The 17052-nt window shown below is 45.4% G+C and overlaps 1 protein-coding gene across 4 annotated transcripts in view; it reads left to right on the forward strand.

The window, feature by feature from the left end:
- LOC149319863 (galactosylgalactosylxylosylprotein 3-beta-glucuronosyltransferase 1-like) overlaps positions 1 to 17052 on the forward strand; it is a 65342-nt gene that overhangs the window by 37525 nt on the left and 10765 nt on the right. For 3 of the 4 annotated variants that reach the window (XM_089512488.1, XM_089512486.1, XM_089512487.1), the window contains 4 exons: positions 5802 to 6022; positions 12923 to 13067; positions 14376 to 14911; positions 15874 to 16170. In XM_089512488.1, the coding sequence (XP_089368614.1) occupies positions 5987 to 6022; positions 12923 to 13067; positions 14376 to 14911; positions 15874 to 16170 (1014 nt within the window). In that variant the 5' untranslated portion in view covers positions 5802 to 5986. Of the gene's footprint in view, positions 1 to 5801; positions 6023 to 12918; positions 13068 to 14375; positions 14912 to 15873; positions 16171 to 17052 lie in introns of all 4 variants that reach the window. The other variant, XM_089512489.1, reaches the window with a different exon arrangement.

The raw sequence follows: 17052 nt of genomic DNA on the forward strand, positions 1-17052 counted from the left end.
AAACCACAGTTCCCAGAATTCCCTAGCACTGGGCCAGGATGGTTAAAGCAATCTCCAACTGGATTATTTCTGCAGTGTGTTTCGGACCCAAGTTATCTGAGGGCTCATTTCCATTGGAGGAATGACTCAATTTCTTATCTCGCTTGGCTGTATGTCAGAAATCGATCCCAAAAGGTCCCTCGTCCCCACCACAAAGTAAGCACGGGCTTTTTTTTTGGCATGATTCTTGTTCCCATTTGTGCTCCAGGTGTCAATCATTTGACGACAGGACTGGAGGAGGGAGGGAGGGAGAAGCCCCCAAGTTTGGGGTGGAAGAGGGGGAAGAAGACCTGGGAAGAAGGAAGAAATGGGACTTCTGGGAACAGGGAGGAGAGATATAGGAGACTTCTGGGAGCAGGGAGGGAGAGAAACAGGGGATTTTGGGGAGCAGAGAAGGAGAGAAACGTAAGACTGCTGGGGTATCCTGGGAAGGGAGAAATGGAGGACAATGTTTTTTTAAAAAAAATTAAACTGAGCGCATATGCGATTGATTGCTTTAGCAACTACATGCCTTTGCAAGTAGTTGCAAAAGCAATCAATCGAATATGCACTCAGTTTATTTTTAAAAAAGAAAACAAGTACAAAGGCAGCACTGACAGGGGGGAGAAATGGTGGATCTATCATAAACTGATGAGGGTCGGTAAACGCCCCTCTGCCATTTGTCCCTCCCTTCCTGAATGCTGTAATTCCAACCTGTCATTCCCACCTGTTTGACTCGCTTCAGTATCAATGCCTGTGAAAAGAACAGCAAAAAAACCAGCATCAAGTAACCACGGGTTATTTATGTTTGCCTGGTTTCTTCCCTCCTGGAATCAATCCAATGAGGATCAGAAGCGGGTTCAAATGGAAATGAGAGTTGTTTGTCCCGAATCCTGCTTTGGAGCAAGAGCAAACTGCAATGGGAATGAGCAATGGGTCTCTTTCTTTATATCTGTTTGCCCCTCTATATAACTACAATCCTTTGAGACAATGGGAGTATAACACCTCATCCCCATTCTTTTCCATCTGAAAAACTGATCTGAACTCAACTGAACTCCCTGCCTCCCTGTTAACTGTTTTTGCCCTCTGCTTCTAGTAACTAGACACATCATAACAGTGTCTGGATTTCTTTTGTTCCTGATATATTCAAATGTGCACACGCAAAAGTATTTCTCCCTCCAGCTATGGATCTGCCTCTCCTTTGTTTACTCTTTTAGTCATTGTCTACATTTCCCAGTATTCCATTTGTATTGTTATCATTCATTTGGTGTTTTTTAAGAGATTGCACTGCCTTCCTTGTCCTTGCAAATTTATTACAAAAGTAATTTCCGATATGCAGGACAATGTTGTTATTATCAGAATCTCAATAAAGGTACCAACTCTTGGGGCGGGGGGGAATATTAAGGATGGTGCAGCCTAGATGACACATCATAGAACAGAAACCTGTGGGCAGAAAATACCCATGGTGCTATGTCCTATGAAAATCTCTCTTTTTCCATCCACAGAAAGTTAAAAATGATCAAGGAACTAGGTAGATGACAATGCCTACTTTTTCTTAAATATCATCATAAACTAAGGTCAGAAAAGTGGCAAGAAGGTCAGTTAAGTGCATAAATGGAAGATGGCATACCTTCAGATTGTACCAACTTGGTAAGGAAAGTCCCAATGAACCCACTGTCATCCCATTTTTTTTTAAACATGTCCCAGGTTCTCTCTCATCTTCCCACTTTTCCCCTTTGTCCTCAACAACTTTAGTTAATACAAACTGAGTTTAAAATGCAAAAGTAGCTTGCGCTCTATTAACAACAGAGAAAGAATAGGAAAGGGCAGAATCTTGCCCTTCCCAGTAAGCTGAGGCCAAAACAAACAGCTGCAACCCGTAGCCTGTATGTTCTTCCTCATCAGGTGACTTCTTCATTTTTATTACAGGTACTGATGTCTCTTGGCTATGTGTGTCCCAGTTTTTATCTATGAAATGTTGAAGAGTGAGATGAAGAAGCTCAAACTCACAGTGAAGAACAAATTGTCTTTTATTTTATTATTTCATTACTATAATATTTCAGTTCTATAGTCTACAGTTCCTAGAATTCCATGGGATGGAACCATTGCTGTTAAAGTGGTCTCAAACTGGATTACCTATATTTTTTAACAAGGAAGGAACATGTTTTTATCCCTGTCCTGTGTTAAAATCATAGAATCATAGAGTTGGAACTGGAAGAGATCCCAGGGCCATCCAGTCCAACCCTCTTCCATGCAGGAAATCTCAGTCAAAGCATCCCCAGCAGATGGCCATCCAGCCTCTGTTTAAAGACCTCCAAGGTTGATTAGAGTCCTACCAGTTACTGCAAACCTAGAGTAAGCTTTCTTTACTGTCACGCTTAATTAAAAGATACTATATATATATAGAGAGAGAGAGAGAGTATAAATTTATAAAATAAAATTAAATATAAAAAATTAAGGAGTTTTCCTCTTTGTTCAAACTCCTCCCTGGCCTTCATAGTGCAATGATTGCTCTCATTCTTGATGGAATCTTGAAAGGGAACATTTCTCTTTTAATACTACAGCATAGATTTATAAACCAGTCATTTTTAAAGCAACTGGAACTATTCTCTTCCATGTGCCAGTAAGATTCCCACCGGCTTCTATAAAGAAGGGCTCATGCTGTATATAATTTACTTGCACCAGAGAATGGCAGCCTGGTCATAATCCTAAAAGCCAAAGATTTCTGTTAAAGATAATAAAAGAAAAGAAATGTATAACCAGTGCCTTTTATGACAGGGCAGGGTGTCTTACTGTGAAGTGAAATGACTAGCTCATGGGAGACTTGTTTTTTTAAAACCTGATCAGTAAACAAACCAACTGTGAGACTTCTCTGTGGAAGATGCTGCAAGTCTAAATCAGGGACGTAGCCAAGGGGGGGGGGGGGTCTTGGGGGTCCGGACCCCCTCCCTTCCATTAGAAAAATTAATGGTGTGTGCTGCTGCGCCGCTGCACCCAAACCCCATTATAATGGTGGCACTTAGTCTGGACCCTCCCCCTTCCTAAAATCTTAGCTACGTCCCTGTCTAAATCCTTCTGAACATGGAAATCCCATTGTAGCCTTTCCCCAGAAAGCTGTATAGAAAATTCTGGTTCTCTGGGCCCAACTCTTCCTCATACTCACCCTGCCTCCAAAGGGCTTCATTGCTATTCTTTAGCACTCTCTGTTGTGCTAAAGAATGGAGAAATCATTTTGGGGGGCTATCTCCTCCATAGCTGCAAAAAAATTGTTTTGCAGTTTGTACCACAAAGCACAGTGCAATAGCCCTATAATGCTATAATATATTCCGTAATCTGAGGGTGGCAAGGGCAAACCCCACTCTGAACAGATCTTGCCCAGAAAACCCTGTTTGGGTCACTGTGGGTCAGAAACAACTTGAAGGCACACAACTAGAACTTTTGATGCTGCTACAATAACTTTCCTTTAAAGTCACATTCTAACATTAAAGGTGTGCATAATGCTATGAATTTGTGATGTGCTACGCTGTGAGCATATGCCTGATAAATTACTGCCACATCAATTTATTGTCTGTTTCTACCCCAAAAAAAGGTGTAGCACCAAAGGCACTGATTTAGGCAGAACATAGTGGGTTGGAGACAAGAAAAAGGCTCAAATATCCTACAATAGTATAAAAAGTGAGTTGCAGCCTGGCAGGTAGCTTTAGGTCAAAAAACCCATCAACATTTCTGAGATGAAAATCAGGGCACATGTGGCCAAGCAATGTCAGAAACTGATCAAGACGGCAAGGTTGAATGAGGAAGATCAGACAAACTAGGGGAAGCTGCAGCAGTTTGCTTTTGCCTGAGTCTGCTGGCAAGATGCTCCTTTTCCCCACCAAGTTAAGCAGTTAATTGAATGCAAATTATTTCTGCACTTTGAACTCAGTTTGCAGCAACTGAAGTAAGCTGAGAACAAAGAGGGAAAGTGGGAAGTGGAGATAAAAGGTCTGACATTTTAAAAGCAGGTTAAAAAGTGGGGAAACAGGATTAATTTGGACTGTTCTTGTCAAACTGGCACAGTTGGAGAGTGTTCAGTGATTTATTAGCATTAGGAGCTGACTGTCTACAAACACTCTCAATAGTTCAAGAGAAACCTACTGTATCCTATGGGGAAAGGTTGAAAGGGCCTACATGTGTACCTTAAAGAAATGAAGGATGCAGAAAATATGTCAGCAGCCTTTGTTTTAAATTATTGTTTAAAGCAATTCTGAGGCACGGTTTTGGAACAATATGAAAAAAGTTCAGAACAAAAATGGCAAGATTTGCTTAAACTGTTCTTATAAATATAACAATAAACTGATTTATAAATTCTGCAAAAAAAAAGTGGAATAAATACAAGATACACTAGGGAAAATGCATAGGTGCTTTCCAGTTTCCAAATGCTGAAGTGAACCAACATCTGAGCACTATAATTACATGGACTGGATATTGAAAAAGGGGAAAAATAACTTAACATCTTATTATGGATAACTAACATATTCATTTCCGACAAACAATTTATTAAAGGTGAACACTTGTCATTTGCAGGATGCATTTCAACTATGTAGGCTTCTTTGAAAGATAGATTTGGAATAGCAGTGAGCCAGAAGGGTGTCTCACAAGTGTGTGAATCAGCTGGATAGCTTTCAGTTTTTAAATGAAATGCCTATAGCCGTATATTTTGAATTCACAAGACTTATAATCATATTTTTCTTTTAAGTATTACTCTGAGGCTAATGTAGGCTTGTGGAGAGCCATTATTGTGTATGACAGTTGGGCTAAGATTATAGATGCAGCTTCTAGTCTCAGCCATAAAGTCACAGGATGGTTTGGGGCACGAATTGCTCTCCCTCAAAGAGCTGTTAGAAATAAAGTGACGAGGAGGAAAGCTATGTACTCATTGGAAGATAGGTGGGATATAAATGCCCAGTGGCATTACTAGGGGGTGCATTCTACACTGGGTGACACCAAGAAGAGGGGTGACACCCAACTGGACCCTCGTCCTCCTTCATGGCAGCTCGGGAATGCCTGGGATGGAGGAGGAGCATGCATGCGCCCTTGCAGACTGATTCATCTGGGGCTTAATTCAGGGGGAAAGCCCGTGATGAAACAGCTTGCAAGGGTGCATGCATAATCTTTCTTTGTCCTGGGCTTCTTTCCTAGAGAAGAAACCTAGGACCAAGTAGCCAGAAAGGGCTTACGTGAGCTCCTACTTCTCCTCCTCCTCTGTCCCAAGCTTCTTCTCCAGGGAAAAAGCCTGGGATGGAGCAGCCAGGAAGGGCATATGCATGCTCCTCCTCCTTCAGCCGTGGGCTTTCTCCCTAGAGAAAGGGTTCCCCTCCTTGCCCCATGCCACTTGCTGGTAGAGTAGAGCAGTGTGGCGCAGCAAGGTGGGGGATACCCTTTTGGTCTCGTCGCCAGAAGACCCCCCCCCCAAGCCCCACTTTCCACACCAGACAACAATCTGGCAGGGACACCACTGTAAATACCAGTAATAATGATTGCAGTCCTGTCCACATGGGTCTGTGATTAAGTCCCCTTGAACTCAGTGTTGGAGTATTGGACTAGGGCCGTGGAAGACCAGGATTCAAATCTACACTCATTTATGAAAACCCACTGGGCAATCTTGGACAGGACATACTAGCGGAAGGCAATAACAAACATCTTGTCAAGAAAACCCTATGTTAGGGTTGTCATAAATCAGAGTCAACTTAAAGGCACATAACAATAAAATATACATATGATTGTGTTATGTGTCTCTTTAGGCCTCCAGAGGAAACACTGTTGTAACCTGACAGACAGGAATGTGGATGGAAGCCTCTAAAAAAGTTGCCAGATGTGGGCACTCAGCATCTGAGGAGAGGCTTGGGGACACCAGCCTCCAACAGATCCCAGGATTGCCAGGAGGCTAAAAATCTGCCTGAGGAATTCCATTTTCCCAAACCCATTGATGTCAAGGCATGTCCCCTGCTATGACAGAAAACTGGTAAGTTCTTTGCAGCAGGAACTAATACAGCTGGTGTAGCAAGGGAAAGGTTCTTCCATATTATAAATAGCATGTGTGCACAAATCACTGATAGTTCAACAGAATTGCCCTTTTTTACAACTTTCAGGTATACTTCAGCAACTGAGGTATTTCTAGGTACGACTTCTGCAACAGAACCTTTGGTAGCTGAGACATGGAAATAATATGGGAAGAATAGGGATAGTTGCTGAGGAAGGGGAGAAGGTGCAAATAACACAACAGACACCAAATTGGCAAGAAAAAGGCCACAACTTTATTATATACAGCAAGCAAGTAAAAGAGGAGGAGGGTTGGTCTGAAAGCATGAGGTCTGGATCTGACATCAACCACCCTGTGTTGGTTGATGAACCGAAATGCCTAGTCATGGCCAGGCTTCGGGATGACAGAGGGGTAACCAGCTCAAGTTTGCTCGGCACTTAGGGAACTGGTTATGCGCATAAGTGCATTTTCACCCCATGTCACCGGGGAATGCTGACTCGATGGCGCCCCTGCACTAGCGTCATCACTAACCCTCAGCACCCCGGGTCCCAGTGGGACTCCCGATCCAGTGCTCCGCAGAACAGGAAACCACGCCCACCAGATCCAAGACCTATGCTGCTGCCACAAAAGGCAGGGGCCCCCAGGCTCACTTTCTGCCAACTTTCACCCGCCGAAACGCATCAATTTAGTGAGGCCCCGAAGCTCCCTCCCCGAGTTCCCAACAAAGGTCCTTATGAGGGCGGATGTACCCAGCATAAGCCCTGGATTTCCATCTGGTAATCTGCTTAATTGTATCAACCGGGATTCCACATTGTGCTGCAGCTGTCGCGGCCCCGATGTGGAATGAGTGGCTGCCGAAGTCTTGAGCAGCCCTGCCCCACGGAAGGCCCTTCCGACATGACCTTGAACCTTGTGACCGGTGTGCCATTGCAGTGGATGAAGAGGGGGGCCCCCATTTCTGTGAGGAATGTCAAACATTTACGGAGATTTCGAAACGGGCACAATCTGTGGCCACAAAGGCTCCATAGGGTGATGGTGGTCCCCTTTCCCAATTGGTCACACTTGGACCAGCGAAGAGTTAAATTTACAGCATGGCCCCCAAAAGACACATCTCCCACCTGGCGGCAGTGGCCAGAACAGTCAGACCTGGAGGAAGGAACCAATTCTCCCACCCGCAGTGCCCCAAAGAAGGTTGTCACAAAAGCGGCCTGGAAAAGCCTGGCCTCAGCCTTGGAGTTGCAAACCTTTTTGAGATGACTAGTAAGCCTGTATAACACCTGAAAGCAGATGGGCTTCCTGTCATCTGACCTTTTAGGGGCCACTCTCCTCCAGCTTTCCAGGGTCTTTCTGACTGGGCAAGATGCACAAGGGTACACCCGCCTTAGAGAAGAAAGAGATGCCCTCCAGGTGGACCGCCATGGTGCGTGGAGCAATGTTAGCTTCTCTCAACCAAACCATAAACTTCAAAACAGTCTCCAACCCAATCAGCCAGGGGGATAGAGGCCAGTTGCCCCAAAGAACAACTGGAGTTTGGACATCACTCTCCTATAGGCTCGAAGGGTAGAGGGGGGCAGCGAAGCCAAATTGCCCTGTGTCACAGCTGACTTCCAATCTCCCACAGTTCCTCCAGGAAGGGCGTGGGGGAGGTGTCCGCTCCAGGCACCAGCCGGCGGAACCTGGCTACCTGGAAACGAGAGAGAGCGTCTGCGATATTATTTTTTAGGCCAGGCATGAACCAGGCCCTGAAGGTGATGTTACTTTGTAGACAAAGGAGAACAAAAGGACGCACCAGGAGTATAACCCTCTCAGACTTATATGTTTGACTGTTGATGACCTTGACCACTGCCTGGTCGTCACACCAAAAGCAGACGTCTCTGTTGGCAAGGTCGTGACCCCAAATGTGTACTGCCACCAGGATGGGGAAAATTCTAGAAAAGTAAGGTCGTGCAGAATCCCACCCTTGGCCCAGTGCACTGGCCAGCAGTGGGCACACCAGTGGCCTTGGAAATAAACGCCGAAGCCTAAGCTTCCAGATGGGTCCGAATGGACCTGAAGGCCCGACCCCATGGTCCAGGGGTGCTGCTAAAGGGAGACCCTATTGGAGTCATCAAAGAACCGGCCCCAAATGAGTAAGTCCTGTTTGATGCCCTTGGATAGGTAAATATACTGATGAGGGGCCCGAACACCCGCCATGGCCCTGGCAAGCCTGGCACAAAAGGCCCTCCCCGGGAAGACCACCTTACACACAAAATTAAGGTGCCCAGGATAGATTGGATTTGTTTGAGGGTGGCCTTAGTGGAAGATAGGGCAGCCTTGATCAGGGAATGGAGGGTGGAGAGTTTATCCCCAGGGAGACGTGAGACCCCAGCAACTGAATCTAGCTGAATGCCCAAGAAAGTGAGGGATGTAGAGGGGCCTTCTGTCTTATCTACCACTAAGGGGATGCCCAATTCTTCAGTCAGGGTCTGAAAGGTGGTTAGCAGTTTTGAACAACCCTGTCCTCTTGCCTCACCGATGAAAAGGAAATCATCTAGATAATGAGTGACCAGGGGTGAGGAGGCTCGCCACTCCAGGAAGGTGCCGAAGGTTTCAAATGCCGCACAGCTGAACGAGCAGCCCACGGGCATAGCCTTATTGAAGTACCACTGGTTTTCGAATTTGAAACCCAGGAGGCAGGAATCGTCCAGGTGGACAGGCAGGAGCCTGAATGCCGGCTGAATGTCACATTTAGCCATAAGGGCTCCCCAGCTGCATGCTCGCAGGAGCCTGATAGCATGGTCCAGCGATGCATAATGGACCGAGCATAGCTCGGGCAGGATGGCATCATTGACAGATCGACCGGGGCGATGGGAGATGTGGTGTATGAGGCGGAACTCTCCAGGGGCTTTTTTGGGAACCACCCCTCAAGGGGGAGACTCTGAGATTGGGAAAAGGGGGGCAGGAAATGGGCCCGCCACCCTGCCAGCTAGGCATTCCTTAGCAATCTTGGATCGGAGGACGTCCGGCATGTCCTTGGCAGACTTGAGGTTGCAGGAGTCAGAAGCCTCACGCGGGCCCACTGCCGGTATACAGAAACCCTGGGTGAAGCCCTCAGCCAGGTAGGTAGCTGCCTCAGGGGAACGGTAATGGTGGAGGAGCTCAAGCAGAGCTGCCGGGCAAACTGGCGTGGGGGCCAGGTGGCCAAGGGCAGCCTTTTAGGACTCATTTCTGACCCCCCCCCCCCCGGCTCTAGAGGTAGAGGCTCGATTGCTTTTACCAAAGGCTGCTGGAATGGGGCGTCCCTGGCGAAAGGGCTGGTGGGAGCCCGAGGTGCGAAGGCATGCAAGCCTGGCATGGGGACCTGAGCAAGACTCACAGCAGTGTTCAAACTTGCAGACAGAGTGAACACACTTGCCCTGACCAGCTTATGGGGGTCTTTTTTACCTAGCCACCTCGAACTCCTGGATCCATCAGATCTCTCCTTAATGTGGGGACCCACCCTCAACAACCAGTTAATGAGGTCCCACCTCTCAAGGTTGCTCTGGGAGGCCCGTTTGCTGCCTCACCCGCAATCGCTCTGGCCTTATGTACATTGGTCAAGTGATTGGCCAAGTGCCAGGCCCTTTCTGAGTAGGCCATGGAGACCACCCCCAGGAATATGGAATAACCCTCTGCCCAATTGACAAAGGAGCACTCTACCTGACGTGTCCTATGCTCTCATTTACTGCTCTTTTTGGAGGCCAGGGAGGTGGCCTCATCTCCCAGGGGCTGAAGGAGGAAGAACACATCAACAAACTTGCCCCTTAAAATCTTTTTCCTGATGTTCTTGGACAAGTGGAGGCCCGGGAGGGGGGGGTTCATCATGGGTAAACTTGGGGAAAGAAGGAGCCTGTGCTTCCACCCACACCCCTTCTAACCCTGGGCGTCTGGTCCTGTGTTTTATGGCCCAAGAGGGCAGTCCTGGGACAAGCCCCCCCACAAGCAATAGTCATCTTTAGTCTGGGCCCTTCAAGAGGACTCACCATCCCCCATGCCAGACACCCCATTGGCGCAACTGTGGTCTTTCTTGGGCTTCCTCTTGGGCTTCAGCCACTTCCTGTGCCTTGACGATCTCAGAGAGGGTGAAGATCTCAAGCTGTGTGATGCAGAGCTGGTTGTGGAAGAGGAGCTCGACTTTGAAGAACCGGATGAGAGTTGGAGTCCACTTCCCATGTGACGGCTGGATGACGAGCTTCTGCTGGTGGAACTGGGAGAAGAAGCCCCCTGTTGACGACGCCTCTTCTTCTTCTCCTTTCCCCGATGATCCATCTGATCCATGAATGCAGAGAGGTGGGCTAGCGCATCGTCACCAGTGGAATGAGAAGGAGGCCTCGCTGCAGATTCGGCTTGTCCAGCAGGCGTCTAACCAATCGGCTGAGGTGTTCCACCGGATCCTTGTACATTTGGATTTTGTAGAACAGGTTGAAACTCTGCAGGTTGTTGGTGTACAGCAGGAAGGTTTAGAGATGGTGGGTTTATAGCAGCAGGTAGGTTTATAGCAGGGTGGCTCACAGCAGATTGACCTAGAACTGGTGGGTTTATAGCAGCAGGTAGGTTTATAGCAGGATGGTTCACAGCAGGTAGGTTTATAGCAGGATGGCTCACAGCAGGTTGGCCTAGAGCTGGTGGGTTTATAGCAGCAGGTAGGTTTATAGCAGGGTGGCTCACAGCAGGTTGGCCTAGAGCTGGTGGGTTTATAGCAGCAGGTAGGTTTATAGCAGGATGGCTTACAGCAGGTAGGTTTATAGCAGGTTGGCTCACAGCAGGCTGTGGCACAACAGGTAGGCTTACAGTGGGATTGTTCAGGGCAGGCTGGGGCACAGCAGGCTTCAGCATGGCAGGCAGGCACAGCAGATTTGGGAAGAGCAGGTTGGTGTGCTGCAGAGGGTTGTTCTCTCTTCTTTGGGCCAGGGAGGCCCAGGACTTGGAAGGCCACCCTACTTGGCCCCTAGTGGTAGGCCTGGAGGACCCACCCATGAAAGCCTGAAACCAAGGGGTTTTTTTCCAGCTCGTGGAGTCAGCGCTGGTGCTGCTTTCTCTCCTGAGCAGCTTGGAAATGGCGCTGAGTGCTGGCACCACTCCAGCCTGAAAGGCTGGCTGGCAAATGGCCGGAAAGGAGGCTGGGTGGGACCACCACCCCCCGGCCTCGCAGCCAATTGCAGGGCAAGTAGCTCCTGTGGCCACCAATCAGGGCCACTTCCTCCCTCCTCAGGGATCTTGGGAGTTGTAGTCTCCCAGGCCCGGAAGTGGCCCAGAATCCCCCAGGCCACCTGAGAGTTGGAGTCCACTTCCCATGTGGACCAGGAGCCCGCGCCTGGCCACTGCAGCAGGGCCGCACCACCGCTAAACCACCAGGGAAGGCCAACCAGCCCCCCCCCCCCCCAGCAACAGGACCAGCCCAGGTGAGTTGGGTGGTCCCATTTTCTAAACCACATGAAAGAGGAGCAGTTCAATGTGTTCCAACAAAGTTTTTATTTAGAGCTTAAAATATGCACATATGAAATAATGCAGGGGTAGCTGTTTGGCCATTTAGCAAACTCAAACAAAATTCCACCAAACAGCGATACCTTTATTGGCCAACCAAAATGCACAATATACTTGTTGCAAGCTTTCAAAGCTCCAGTGATTTTGTTTCTGGGTTCTCCTTGGGTGAAGGATGAAGGAGTTGTGAGATCATGAAAACCAGTGATTCTAAACCATGTTAGCCTTCATTTCTCTTTGCTTTTTTAAAAATTATTTTATTTCATTTGACTTAGTATCTACTATTAAATAGGTTGTTTGGGAAGATATTTGATTGTTCCTTCATTTTGAATATTTTCCTTCTTTTTGATTTCTGCTTCTCTAGGAATAAATTGTTGCTACATGTGAGAGTGGTTCTGTCATATCTATTAATTGTTTATAATAATAAATAGTGGCTCATTAGGTTAGATTGCAGAAAAGCCTTTTAAATCCTTTAGCCTGTGCATTCAAGTCTCCATTGTGTAGTTTAAAATATTTTGTAAAAACTTACTTTGTTTTATTTGGTGCTAGATCTGAAAGACAAATAGTTCTCAATTCATTTTTAGATTTGATTCTTGTAAATCAATGTATTAATTACTAATTAATTGCATACAATGTAATTGTTCCACACTCCCAACGCATTTATATTGACAGAGTGTAAGTTCTTAATTAATTACTTGAGTACTATTTGATCCTGCTCCTGTCATGAATTTTAATTCCTCATTGAATGCTTCACCTTTCTTCAATTCACTGATATATCATTAATTATCTCCCATTAATTCTTGATACTGGCTCAACGCTTCCCAAAGAAGTTTGAACCATTGCAGAGCAGCTGAGATTTCCGTTTCATTTTCCATAGTGTTGGATTAGGGATAATTTCTGGATGATAATTTCGATGAGATAAACTGTGCAAAAGAATCTGTAGCAGAAATTTTCATAGACTAGGTCTACTTCCGCAGATGCATGAGATGAACTGGTGCGCACTAAGAGAAAGTTTTGGGTAAAGGAAGAACTCTGATAAGTTGTGACTCACCAACTGGGAAGAGAGAAATGAGAGGGAAGAGTTTTTATATGACCACAGACACCTGGGCGTTTCTAGGGCCACAAGCACTAAGTCCTCACTAGTTATATTGATTATCAAATGCCCATGCATTACTATCTGTATCTGAATAAAGAGACTGGCTTGAGAGGCAGTGTGAAATAGAATAGAGGCATGCAGGACAGCCTATACTGTGTAAACACCCAAAACACTTTAATAGCAAAGAAGGTGTGCAAAAAGAGTGCTTGACTGGAGAAGTATTTTCCAACATATATTCGGTGCTTATGTCACGTCTATAACTCACACTATTTTCTTCTGAAAGGTAGGGAGATGCCCAAGCACCAGAAGCTCTGTGCAGCATGCTAAGGAGACGTAACCTTCTCACCACGCTTCTGATTGCTTTGCCATGGGGTCTTCTCCTAACTTTGTGGCATCAGTACCCAGCCACCCGCTACCTCAGCCTTCTAAGAAGTAAGTACACAAACCCAGTGCTGGGAAAGTTACTTTCAAGGAGAATTAATATAAGGATATGCTGGAGTATCCATAACTGAGCAATGGTGGGTTCCAAAGCATGATATCACAATTGCTCAGTAGTGGATTGTTTCAGATTGTCATTATATTCATTCTTCTAATTTTCCAAACTCTGCCCAATCCAGGCTTCACAAAAATTTCTACAATGTCCTTACATAACTATATCTTTCTGATAAAAATAAAGAATAGTGACACCAGGTAGAATATAACAACATTGCCTATTTGTCCATTTTTTCCATTGTTAGCAATATATAGAAGGAGTGGGGCATACTTTCTCCATAAAAGGGTGCATGCACTCAAGAACCATCTTTCACAGGTTGTGTGGCAGTAGCAGGTCCAGTGGTGGACAGAACCACCACTTTTCTCTCTGTCTTTCTGTTGCTTCCTTCTTTTTCTTGTACTGCTTTCTCTCTCCCACTTCCTCCCTGCCAGTGGATTGCAGATGAACAAATAGAAAGCTTCCCAGGAGACTTTATTGGTTTGTTACAAAAGGTTTTTGAAATTCAAAAGAATTATTTATCACCCTAGGTCTGCAGGTTACCAGGTCTGCTATATAGGGTTGCAAGGCTCCCACCCAGAGCCTCCTTTTCCTGTTAGCTTCCCCACTGCAGGAAGAGAGGTGGCCAGTGCCAAAGCCCACCAGCACACAAACCCTGCTTTGGTGGAAGATGGCAGCCCTATCTGCTTGAATAGGTGGAGGTGGAATAAATCTCAGGACCTAAGGGGAAAATAGATGGCAGAAGTGTGGTAATGACAATCACAGAAGTAGAAACGTTGAAAGAAATAGATTCCCTTGGTGGCAGTGTGGCAACATTGGATCTTTGTAACTCAAAATACTTTTTTTTTCTATACAAAGTAATCCCAGCATGTTCATAACTATGCATTCACAAGAGGGGAATTAACATCCCATATTCAGATGCATTAATACAGAACACACTGGTAGTGTTTGTATGTCTCTGACTTGACATTTACAAACTCCTAACAGGGATATTATTTTACAAAAGATATTTGCGTTTGATATGAACATCTCTTCCAACATCCTTGGCTTTTTCTGTTTTAATTAGCTTGTTGTTTCTTTGGTGTTGTTAAAAAAGAAGCCCAACAACTGCAGTCAGTCAAAATTTGTCTACCCAGAAGAAAGAGAATTAGAATGCAAAGCGTAACAGGGAAAGGTCTGAATAAAAAACTTGAAGCAAGGTTTTTGAGGAGCTGTGTTATTTCTTATTCTCTTTCTTCCTTTTGCCTTAGAGGAAACAGATGAAAATGTGACAGCCAAATCCCTCTTCAACAGCACATCCCTAGTGAGGGAAGATGGGCTTCCGTCTTGTGTTCGGCAACCAGCCATTGGAACTACTCCAAAAATAATCCGGAGCTTCATGTACTCCAGGCCTCCCCCATGGTCAGACACACTACCTGCCATATTTGTGATCACACCGACTTACACCAGGCCAGTGCAGAAGGCTGAACTGACCCGACTGGCCAATACTTTCCTCCATGTGCAGAATCTTCACTGGGTAGTAGTGGAGGACTCACCCAGAAGGACTAATTTAGTATCTAATCTGTTGGAAAAGGCAGGGATCAATTTTACTCACCTGAACATCGAGACTCCTAAGAGCCTAAAAGTGGGCATGTCCTGGATCCCGTCTCACACTCCAAGAGGCACGTTCCAGAGGAATCTTGGACTGCATTGGTTGAGACAAAGCTTCAGCACCATATCACCGCCAGAGGGTGTAGTGTACTTTGCTGATGATGATAATACCTATAGCTTGGAGCTGTTTGAAGAGGTGTGAGACTGAAAGGTTGTGGGTACATTATATTTGTGGTCCATGATTCGGATGTGTTTGGTGATTTTATTGTACTTTTCCTAAATCTTTTGTGGCAAACTAAGTAATTTTTATGGATAGATGGAGATGCCAGCTAAACTTATAATAAATCAGAAAGGTACAAAAGGCCATGGGTTAAATCTTTGGCATCTCTAGTTGGGGCTGGAACCCTAGAATGTTTCCACCAGATAGCATAGAGAAAGATGGTTGTATTGTCACCCTTCAAAAGTAGTTACAGTATAGCTTCCATTCTTTACTATTGACTGTGCTGACTACTGCTGATGCAGCTGCAGTCCATCATGTGGAAGACCACAAGGTGCTCAGAGTTGCTGTGGGCGTTGCTGAGCATGATTTAGTTCAGATGTATGACTGCTTTCCATATTTTAATTTAAATGAATCAGAAAAGTACAAGCACTTGCAGGAGAAAAAAAGGATAGTACAACAAGTGTATGGGAATATGGGAAGAGAACAGTGCTTCTGAGACAATGATGTGAATATTTGCTTGGTTTGGAGCTTTTTCCCTGGATCCTGCAAGGCTTGGCTGCTGTCAAGGGTGAGGGGATTCTTGGGAAAAGAGTCCAAAAGAATAACTTTTCATTTTCTCTCCTTGCCAGTCAAAGCTATGGCTGGACTCAGAGATACAACACATCATCACCACAGATATAGATTGTGTTCCCACTGTGCATGTGTGTTCAGAACAGCAAAGTAGAAAGAAAAGCAGAGAGTTTGGCACAGTCAGAAGAGAAAGAGTGGAGCAGAGAAGAAGTGCAAATATATGGTTGGAGGCTGACAAGAAAACAAGAACCTAAAGCTTGTGGAAATGAGTAGTTTGTGTGGAGATAAATAACAGAGGGTATCTATAATGTATAGAAAAGGGATTTGTAATACTCCTGTTCCTGTTTTGTTTTCTTTCTGACAAGCAGATGCGCTATACAAAGAAGGTCTCCGTATGGCCTGTTGCCTTTGTTGGTGGTCTCAGATATGAGTCTCCGAAAGTGAGTCCAGCTGGCAAAGTGGTAGGCTGGACAACAGTGTTTGACCCAAACCGTCCTTTTGCCATCGACATGGCTGGCTTTGCCATCAACATCAGATTAATCCTGGAGAAGCCGCAAGCCAATTTCAAGCTAGATGGAGTGAAAGGAGGTTATCAAGAAACTAGTTTACTGAAGGACCTGGTGACCATGGATGGATTGGAGCCTAAAGCTGCCAACTGCACAAAGGTCAAACATTGGTGGGGGGTGTTGGGGCTTTGGAGGACTGTAGTGGGGCTTCAGGGGATACCACAGGGGTCTAGGGGCCACATTCAGGCTGCACTATGCTTCCTCCTGATCCAAACAATGCCCCACAAAACTTTGGGTGCCCAGATGTTGCTTCATCAGTACAGCTTCAACCATTCATAACCATTGGGCATGTTGACTACTTCTTTTCTGTCATCATTTGGCACACACACACACACACCCCAAATGATGACAGAAAAGAAGTTGCCAGCATGCCTAATCATTATAAATACACACATATACAAATACAGTTGGCCCTTCTTATACATGGATTTTTTATACACAGATTCAAGCATACACAGTTAGAAATTGTTCAAAAAAAGTATAAATTTCAAATATCAAACCTTGATTTTCCATTTTTATAAGGGACACCATTTTGTTATGTCACTATATTTAATGGGAGTTGAGCATACACGGATTTTGTTATACATGGTGGATCTTGGAACCAAATCCCAGCGTATAACAAGGGTCCACTGTATACAACTCTGATGTGGCAGGCCACCCATTTAACAACTTGCATGGTTAAGCCCCAAGTCTCTACCTCTATTGTCCATTTCGACCTCTTTCATCCTATAAGAGAAGTGAGCAAATGATGACACAGGATACAAAAACTGATATATAAAAATGAGGGAAAAGACAATTTCATTTTCCAGATAGTTCACTACTTATTTTCAGATGGAGATACTTTCATTCAAGCAGTAATATGAAGAATACTTGTTATTATTAGTATCCTCAGTTAAAAAAAAGTGTATGAATACTTGAGACCTTTTGCTGAGGCAAAAGAGAACAGCTTTGATATGTTCATTCATAGGTGTGGCTTATGCA

This window comes from Sceloporus occidentalis, unplaced genomic scaffold (genome assembly GCF_023333645.1).
Source record: "Sceloporus occidentalis isolate IW3139 unplaced genomic scaffold, rSceOcc1.0.p SCAF_2, whole genome shotgun sequence".
Classification (NCBI taxonomy): Eukaryota; Metazoa; Chordata; class Lepidosauria; order Squamata; family Phrynosomatidae; genus Sceloporus; species Sceloporus occidentalis.